Genomic DNA, 8,787 nt, shown 5'->3' with positions numbered 1-8,787 from the left:
GCCCCTGCACCACGCGAGGCCCCAGCCCGGCGCCCGCCTGCGCCCAGCCCCCCCCTGCGCCGTCTGCTCCTCTCCTGCGCACCACCACGGCATCTCTCACATGCACACAGCCGTCACGGCCACCCTCGGTGACCCTCCTTCTCGAACCCCCTGCCTCCAACATTTGCACCGCACACTTTCACACAATGCACACTCACACGCACGCACACACGCACATACATACACACACGCACACATGCAGGTGCGCCCCCAAACAACCCCGCGCACCTTGTCCTTGGCGCACTGTATGACGACGGGCAGCATGGTGCCGCGCAGCACGTCGGGCGACACGTAGCTGGACAGCGCGGCCACCGCGCCCAGCACCGTCATGCGGTACAGGTAGTGGGGGTTCTTCACCATCGCCAGCACAGGGGGGACCAGGTGCTCCTTGGCCCACTCGGGACCAAACTCCTGGGGGGGTTCGGGCGGGAAGGAGAGAGGGGCCTGGGACGAGAGGCAGCGGTTGGACGGGGACATGCTCCCGGTCCAGGTGTGAAGCAGCAGCTTGCAAGCGCCCGCCCATTGCCGGCTCCCGCTCCTGCTGCTGAAAACGCTCCGCCCCTCCCCACCAGCCCCCGCCTCCACCGAGCGGCCGACAGTTGCGTGCCCTGCCTGCCTGCCGCCGCCGCCGCCGCCGGCCCCGCCACTACACACTCACACCCCACCTGCGCAATCTTCTGCAGCGTGGAGGTGGCCGCCTCCCTGATGGACGCCACCTGGTCCTCCAGCCACTTCATGCACTGGGGGCCCAGCTTCTCCTGGGGGGTGCAGCGTCAGGGGCGGCACGGGCGGGGGTCACTTGAGACAGGGGTGATTCGAGGAGCCAGGCAGCCGTCACCAGCAGCCGCACACTGCTCAAGCTGCAGCAGCACCCAGCACAGCTGCCCAGCACGGCCTCTACTGGCCCCTCGCGGGACGCGCCGCACGCATGAGATGCCCGCTTCGGCGTCAGGCGTCCTCCCTGCAGCCCCCTGCCTGATTGTTCTCGAGCACCTCCCTGGCCCCATCGCGCCCCGCCCCGCCCCGCTCCTGCCGCCCCGCACCTGGAAGAACTCCGCCCCCAGCTGCGCGGCCAGCAGCGGTATGTGCTCCAGGATGGCCAGCCTCACGCGCCAGTGCTTGTCCTCCGCCAGCTCCTCAATGGCCGGCAGCAGGGACTGCGCCAGCAGCTCGATGCCGATGACCGTGTTGACCTGGAGACAGGGCGCAGAGAGGTGGGCGTCGGGTGATGTACAGGTGGGTGGAGTGGGGAGGTGTAGGGCGCTGGCGCAGCTGCAGCGCACCCGACCTCAAACAGCCGCCACGACCTGACGCGTCACCATTGGCCCCCTCTTTGACTCAAGACATGCATAAGCGCACGCACGCACGCACGCACGCACACACAAACACACACACACACACACACACACGCACGCATGCACACACACACACACACGCGCGCGCGCGCGCACCTGATCCAGCTTGCTGATGACGTTGAGCCTGACGTCCGGGAAGGGGTCCTTGAGCAGCGCCAAGAACACCGGCAGCAGGTGGTCGATGGTCGGCTGCCGCCCCAGCTGCGGCGCCAGCTCCATCACCACGCCCGCCAGCGCGGCGCGCACAAACTGGCTGCTGTCGTTGGCAAGCTCCTTCACGCAGGGCGCCACCTGGGGGGGGGGGAGAGGGCGGAGGCAAGGCTGATGGGGCCGCCAGAAGGCAGACAGGCATGGCACGAATGTCGGAGCGCACCGCGGAGACGTCCCCAGCTCGGCAAGCGCCCTTCCAGCCGCTTGGACGCTGCTGCGAGGCGACCGCAGGCGCCTCCAGGCTCCTTCGAAATGTATGTTGTGCCGCCATTGTGCAGCCTCCTATTCACTGTGAGCTGCCGCCTCCCGATCAACCCCGTCCAAGCAGGCGCTGCCGCCTCTCACCTGGCTGACGATGATGGGGGCCGTCAGCATCTTGCAGAAGGCCGCCACCTTGCCCGCCGCCGCGATGCGCACCTCCGCCTCAGGATCCCGCAGCAGCTTGACAAAGGCAGGGGTCAGGTCGGACCTGGGCGGCACGCAGAGGGGCGCGTCGCACGCGACAGGGCCTGAATAACAGGGGTCCCCTCCAAAGCAACAATCAGCCTCTGCAATGGTCGCAGATCAGGAGTCCGTACAACCTTTGCAGTTGGATGGGGTCCAAAATGCCACCCCTTCCTTTAAAGGGCCGGGGGGCCCTGCATGAGAAAGGTCGACACTGCACAACGCGTCCCAACCAGCTGCGCTGCTCGTCCATGACCCGAGCACGCCCCTCTCCCCCACCTGGTGGTCTCCGGCCCGAGCGCCTCGCAGAGGGCCACCAGCTGCTGCGCCACGTTGTACCGCACCCGCCACGACTTGTCGGCCGCAAACTTCTGCACCACCGGCAGCAGGCTGGCACGGCAGCCCTCCGTGCCCAGCGCCTGCGCAAACGAGCCGCAGCTCTCCACTGCCAGCAGCCGCACGCTGTCTTGCTCTGCGCGACGAGGCCGGGATGATGCAGGGGTGCGCACGAAAGCCGCAACGCCCATGCACAGCTGCTGGTCAGATCACTAATACAGCGGCAGCAGCGTGCTCGGCTGGCTTACAAGCAAACACGCCTGTTGCAAGCTAGACCTTCTGGCTGGCATCGACCGCAGTCCGTAACGTCTGGCCGCCTGGCGACTGCTGTGGGGCCGCTCCTGCTCAGCTACACCCCGCCGCCTGCGGTCCCTGAGACAGGTGACCCACACCCCCTGATATACGGAAGCAGGAGGCCCCCTGCCTCCCACGCCCGCCAAGGCCACCCACTCCCCGCCGCAAGCCCCAGTTGCGCACCGTCCCCTGTGAGGTCAGTGAACAGCGGCAGCAGCTCCTTCGCCACCAGCTCGCGCTCCACCGCGCCCGCAAACGTGCCCAGCCGCTGCGCCGCCGCTCGCCGCACCATCGGCGTCTCGTCGTGGCAGAGCTGCCCGTACAGCTGCCGCAGCTCCGTGCGTGTCGCGGGCGGCGCCCGCTGGTACGCGACCGTGAACAGGCCGCACGACGACACGCGCGACGTGAACCACTCCCCCTGGGCTAGGCGCTGCGGGATGGGCAGGGGAGCGCAAGGGGCGGCGCGGCGGGCAGCGAAGCCGCTTGGGCGCGTTGGTTTGCAGAACGCACGGCTGCAGCCCTGACACGCCTCAGCGAGACCGATTCAAACGTCGCAAGCCATGGCGTGCGCAGCAGTGGGCCGCAACCGCACACAGTCCTACAAAGACCAAGTCCGAGCTGCTATGAAAATATGAAGAAGCCAGCGCTGCAACTTGGGGCGGTGCACGTGCAGGCTGCGCTTGCTGCCGCGTATGCTGATGATGGCGACGCGCAGGTCACCCCGCCCACCTTGATGAGCGGCACCAGGTACTCCGCGACGCTCTGGTCGGGCAGCTTCTCGCCGACCTTGCAGAGCGACTCAACCGCCTTGTCCCGCACCACGGTCTCCTCTACCTGCGAGAGGTTCTCCAGCGGCGGCAGCAGGTGGTGCGCAAACGCAGGTCCGCCGACGTAGGGCACGAACTTGCCCAGCTCCTCTGCCATCGCCAGCAGCACCTCGTCCTCGTCATCATTGCTCTCTGTCAAGAACGGGATGAGCTCCGTGCGCGTTCTCTCCTCCCCAAGGGCGAGAGCGATAGTGCTCAAGCGCTGGATGGAGTTCAGTCGCCTAACCGCCTCGTCGTTCTTCAGTTCATCGCTGCGGAGGCATAGGTGTGAACATGATCAGGCAAGTCACTTGGGTTGTCCAGCAAGGGGACAGGGCAGCAGCATGCAGGAGGGGAACGAAGACCAGACGCACATGAGGATGGCTATGGGCAGCAGCTTCTCGTCGGGCCCTGTAATGGCAGCCATGCTCCACTGGCGGTCCACGGGCCCGATCTAGCGCACGAGCTTGCCCCCCTCCTCGCTGTCAGATCATGGGAGCCCGGGGCTGTGACCTGTATGCAGTTTGATTGTATATACTAAACGGAGGGCTGACAAGCGACTTCAGGCGCAACATCCGTTTTGCGGGCATCGTTGCGCGCTCTGCGCCCTTTGATTGCTCGCCGCGCGTGCAATGCAGCATGCGTTGCTCGCATGCAATATACACGTACTTATTTTATGTAAGTTTAGTCTCCTACACTCGTTTGCAGTGTGTCGGGACCGTGATCAGCATGCAGCTTTGATTTGTTTTGTGCGAAGGCCGAGGCCCTTAGCAGACGAGGGCTGGGCGCTGGCGGAGTGGCGTGCCTGAATGTTATCTTTGAGGCATGGGTGCGTGTCATGGTGTCCTGCTGGAGGGAGGTATTTAGCGGCGGTGCGAAGCATCGCGTCGCGGTGCTGTGTCCTTCAGGCGTGGGCGTCCACTGCAGGCATGTTACTCCCGTAGCCTCAGCTCAAGGCGCCCCTTACGTAACGGGCGCAGGCAGCCTGGCGGGCTGCGACGTCCTCGTCGGCAGACGCATGACACCGAGTGCTGGAGGGGCGCTGTGCGGTGTCCTGCAGGGCCTCTGCCTGCGGCACGGATTTCCTGGCCGCGCCGCTGCAGAGCGGTGGCATGTCGCGCCAGCAGCTCGCACAGTGAGTGTTTCAGCAGGCAGCGTTGACGCTGTGCTGTGCTGCTCTGTGCTGTGTTGACACTCTGCAACCAGTGCTGCGCCCGGGCCGCCCTCACCTCCAGCCCAAACGCCGCCTGCTCCAGGCCACTACGAACTGCTGGGTGTCCTCCCATCTTCCACTGGCGCCGAGATCAAGGCCGCCTTCAGGAAGCTGGCCCTGCGGCTCCACCCAGACGTCAACAGCGACGTGAGCAGGGGCCGATGAGAAGCTGCGGGGCAGCTGCGGCTGCCCTGGCTGGGCCCCGGCCCGTCTCTGCAGCTTTGCGCAGCGCCTGGCCTGCATGGACAAGACGGGGATGGCCCACCCTTGCTTGCTTGTACCGATCGTGCTGCAGCCCAACGGACACGGCAAGATACACCCGCCCTCCCCTGTTTGCGGCGTCTCCACCCCCTTCCACACACACTCCAGCCCGGCGCTACCGAGGCCTTCACCCGTGTGACGGCAGCCTATGAAGTCCTGTCGTGCGACCGCGCGCGCCGCGACTACGACGCCCAGCTGGCGGCGCGCCGCCGCGCCGCCCCAAACGCGCCCCCCCAGGCCTGGGGCGGCGCCAGCAGCTACTATGAGGCAGCCGCGCGGAGCGGCTACCGCCGCGCCAGCTCGGGCGCGGGCGCGGGGTCGCAGCAACAGAAGCGCGGCCGGCAGGCGGACGGCAGCAGTCGCGGCGTTGGCTGGGAGGAGGCGTTTTGGGAAGAAGCTGGAGACATGGACGATGGCGCCTACACCGCGGGCGGATTTTACCGGTGGGCTCAGTCAGGGTCGCATCAAACAAGCTGGAAGGCCAACAGGCGGAAGGAGCGCGTGCGGCAAGAGCAGCAGCAGCAGCAGCAGCCGCAACAGGGTACCCAGCAGCAGCAGTCCTCAGCAAAGCAGCGAGGGGCTGCGGCTGCGAGCAGCAGCAGCGGTCGCGGCGCGCGGCGCGCCCGCCGCGCAGCCGGCGTCGGCGCGGCGGGCGCGAGGCCGAGGGGCGGCTTGGACGACCTGCTGTCGCAGCTGGACGAGGCGACGCTGCGGGGGCTGAGGAGCGTTTACGGCGGCAGCCTGCACGACATGCAGGACGCAGAGGTGGGGGACGCTTGGCCTGGCCTGGCCCTGTGAGACTGCGGCGATGGCGAGCTGCTGGCTGCAGGGCTTGTGTGCGGGTGACATGGGGGTGCGGCAAGGGCGGTTGGGTTTCCAACAGCGTACATGCATCTGCACTTTGGACGTCGCTGCGCCTGCACTTGCATGCGCCGTGCATGGCGATGTCATACAGCTCACCCATCTCCCCAACAAACACCGCAGGAGTTGCAGGAGTTTCTCGAGCAGATTGAGCTGTTGCGTGCCAACGGCATCAGTTTCGAGCAGTTTGGCGGCACTGCCGGCGGCGGCCCCCGCACGCAGCAGCCCCCGCCCTCAGCTGGCTCCTCAGCAAGCAGCAGCGCCAGCGCCCGCAGCTCCGCGCGCCAGCGGCAGGCCCCGCGGCGCCGCCGCGGCGCAGCGACACGCGACGCAGCAGCGGCCGCGGCCGCGGCTGCGGGGGTGGCGGGGGGCGTCGGCGGGGGCGGGTGGATGCTGTCTGAGGAGGACCTCGCTGATGTGGCGGAGCTGCTGGGGTTGGACGATCTCGGGGAGCTTCTGTCCAGCTTCCAAGGTGATGCTGACGAGGAGGACGACGTGGCAGGCAGTGGGAGCGGGCATCGCGCCGGGCCACGGCGGCGGCAGCAGCAGCAGGAGCCCCAAGCTGGTCGAGGCGCAGGGCGCGGTGAGACGACTGGGAGTGCTGAGGATGAGGATGAGTTTCTTCTTATTGATGGGGAAAGCGACGACGACGACAGCGAGGATGACAACTCGTGGTTCAGGGAGGCGCGCCGATACTACGGGGAGGTGGGATAGGTCCCACGCAGCCCTGTAGCTATGGCGCACCTGCTGACTGTTGTCTGTTTTTGAGTTTTGTGCCCCTGCCCACCTTTGGCAAACTTTGTTGATGCACCTGGCAGTGCAATCGCTACATGTAGACCGCACAACTGCTTACGTTGCAATGTACAACAGCCAACCCCATGGAATGGGATTCGTCACATACCCACTACTGCAATATTGTGCCTGAGTGTGCACAGCTCACTCAATGTTTATCACGCTGCACAAGGTGCGTGTCAGCAACTTTTTATTATCACACAGCGCCGTCCCTTAGAATTTGAGCATGAAGTAAATGCAAAGCTGCTGGAAAGGGTACTGCACAAAACCCTACACAATCAGTCGCGGCGCTTTCTGCTGCTGCGCCTGCTGTCGCACTCCCGTCATCCATGCATCTTGATGTACAGCGCGTCGAGCGCCTCATACAGCTTGGCGTGCAGCCCAGGGATCCCGCTGCTGCCCAACCGCTGCTGCACAGCGCGCAGGTCGTCGCGTGTCGCGGCTGCCCAATCGACGGCGTCCAGCAGGCGGTCCCACACCTCTGCTGCAGCAGCGCCAGGGGCGTCCTGCCCCTCCACCCAGGCGTTTGCTGCCGTCAGCACGTCAGGCAGCGGGCGTGCCTCTCTGCTCACATCCGCGAAAACATCAAGCGGCCAAGCGCTGTATTCACAAGGCTGCAGCTTTGGGAGCGCCTCCGCCGCTTGGTCGCACCAGCTGGCGTCAAACGCAGCGCAGCACAGGTGGTGTACCGCAGGTAGCAGCCGCGCCAGCGCAGCCGGCTGCACGCTGACTGTGCTCAGCAGCAGCCGCGCCTCCATGCAGAGGCTGGAGCGCAGCTGATACTGGTCAGCCAGGCCGTACAGGGCCGGCAGCAGCTCAAGGGGCACCTCGATCGCCTCGCCATAAATGTGCCGTAACAGCAGCTCCACCACCTGCTCGTCTGCCTCTTTGAATTCCACAGCTGCTGCCTGGGCCTCGAGCATTTCACCTCCCAGCATGCCCAGCAGCGCCGGCGACGCCGCGGCCAGCACCACCCTGTGGGCCCGCCACTGGCGGCCGCCGGCGCGCACGGCCACGTCGCAGAACGGGCCGCCCAGCAGGCTGTCGCCGAGCAGGGTCGCGCCCGGCGGAGGCCCGATCCGCAAGCGGGTGTCGGTGCTGGCTGGGTCGCTCGCCGTCGTAAGAGCGATGCTGGCCTGCAGCCTGGCCCCGCCAATGACCGCATTGCGCAGCGGCCTCCATTTCAGAGCCTTGTCTTCGCCCCAGCCCTCTGCGAACGAGCCACTGGGCACGCACGTCCCGAGCAAGGCGTTTAGATGCTCGTGGCAACCGCCGCTCACAGCCTCAACAACGATTGAGAAGCGGACATCCTTTGGGGCGCTCTCTTTCTCACCGCCCCAGAACACAAAATACGACACGTAGCAATCATCATCTGGCGCCGCTCCTCCTTTGGAAGCCTCGACGTAGCAGGGGCCGACCGGGCAGTTGAAATAAAAATGGTGTGTCATGCTTGTTGGCGCCTGCTCATGCCGCCGCAGCTCCACTGTCAAGTTGTCCAACCACAGCTTGTGCACCTCCATAGCAAGGCCTCTGCATTGCCCATCACGTTCGCACGCAGCGTGGGCAGCCAAGTTGTCAGTTTCGTCAAGCGACGGTGGCGCTGCTCACATGCACAATTGAAATTCTTGAGACGCCCGCAGGATGCAACCTGCCCGCACGCACCACGTCTACGAACTTGATGCCACGGCACGCTTGCAAAATGATGTCACAAGGACAGGCTACTCGCGAGCTGCAGCAAGATCTCTGCGTGCCAGTGCTGTCGCCGAGATGTCTACGGTATTCAGTCGATCAAGATGGACATACACCAATTCACATAACACTGGTGCCTCTGGGGTTCATATATTGCCAATGCAATTTGTGCGCCCGCCAAGATCATAAGGTTTTTCCAGCTGATCTGCTGATAGCAGCCTGGGCGAGTCGGAAAGCATTCCAAGCGTTGGTACAGCTGCTCATTTGGAGACTGCCACCGACTGCAGGTCTGATGCGGAAGCATACGGCGCATTCCAGGCCGCAACAGCACCAGCATTTGCTTTGCCGTGAGCTCAGCTGCTGCGCCGCCAGCTGCGGATGCCCTCCAGCGCTGCGCTTCGGCGGTGTGCTGCCCGCTGTGGTTGTGTGTTCCTGCAGTCATCAGCCTGTGTGTTCAGAGCTATCTTGACCCGGCGCACGCCTGCGC

General features: G+C 65.4%; 3 protein-coding genes across 3 annotated transcripts; 1 reads left to right on the top strand and 2 right to left on the bottom strand.

Annotated features, from left to right (window-relative positions):
* Positions 1–96: 96 nt before the first annotated feature.
* On the bottom strand, positions 97–3,911 carry MNEG_11012 (Serine/threonine-protein phosphatase 2A regulatory subunit A beta isoform; the record flags this gene model as incomplete). Its single annotated transcript, XM_014040518.1, has 10 exons — positions 97–150; positions 268–450; positions 705–797; positions 1,083–1,232; positions 1,491–1,685; positions 1,950–2,073; positions 2,328–2,520; positions 2,862–3,108; positions 3,408–3,756; positions 3,859–3,911. The coding sequence occupies 10 exons, from the start codon at positions 3,909–3,911 to the stop codon at positions 97–99; spliced, it is 1,641 nt and encodes a 546-aa protein (XP_013895972.1).
* A 398-nt stretch (positions 3,912–4,309) lies between these two features.
* Positions 4,310–6,533, top strand: MNEG_11011 (hypothetical protein; the record flags this gene model as incomplete). Its single annotated transcript, XM_014040517.1, has 4 exons — positions 4,310–4,313; positions 4,741–4,844; positions 5,067–5,723; positions 5,943–6,533. 4 exons carry the CDS (start codon positions 4,310–4,312, stop codon positions 6,531–6,533), a joined length of 1,356 nt encoding a protein of 451 aa, XP_013895971.1.
* A 401-nt stretch (positions 6,534–6,934) lies between these two features.
* Positions 6,935–8,059, bottom strand: MNEG_11010 (hypothetical protein; the record flags this gene model as incomplete). Its single annotated transcript, XM_014040516.1, has 1 exon — positions 6,935–8,059. The coding sequence occupies one exon, from the start codon at positions 8,057–8,059 to the stop codon at positions 6,935–6,937; it is 1,125 nt and encodes a 374-aa protein (XP_013895970.1).
* Between the last annotated feature and the right edge of the window lie 728 nt (positions 8,060–8,787).

The sequence above is a fragment of the Monoraphidium neglectum genome, assembly GCF_000611645.1.
Source record: "Monoraphidium neglectum strain SAG 48.87 unplaced genomic scaffold scaffold02556, whole genome shotgun sequence".
NCBI lineage: Eukaryota > Viridiplantae > Chlorophyta > Chlorophyceae > Sphaeropleales > Selenastraceae > Monoraphidium > Monoraphidium neglectum.
This window is presented reverse-complemented; position numbering and strand designations above follow the sequence as displayed.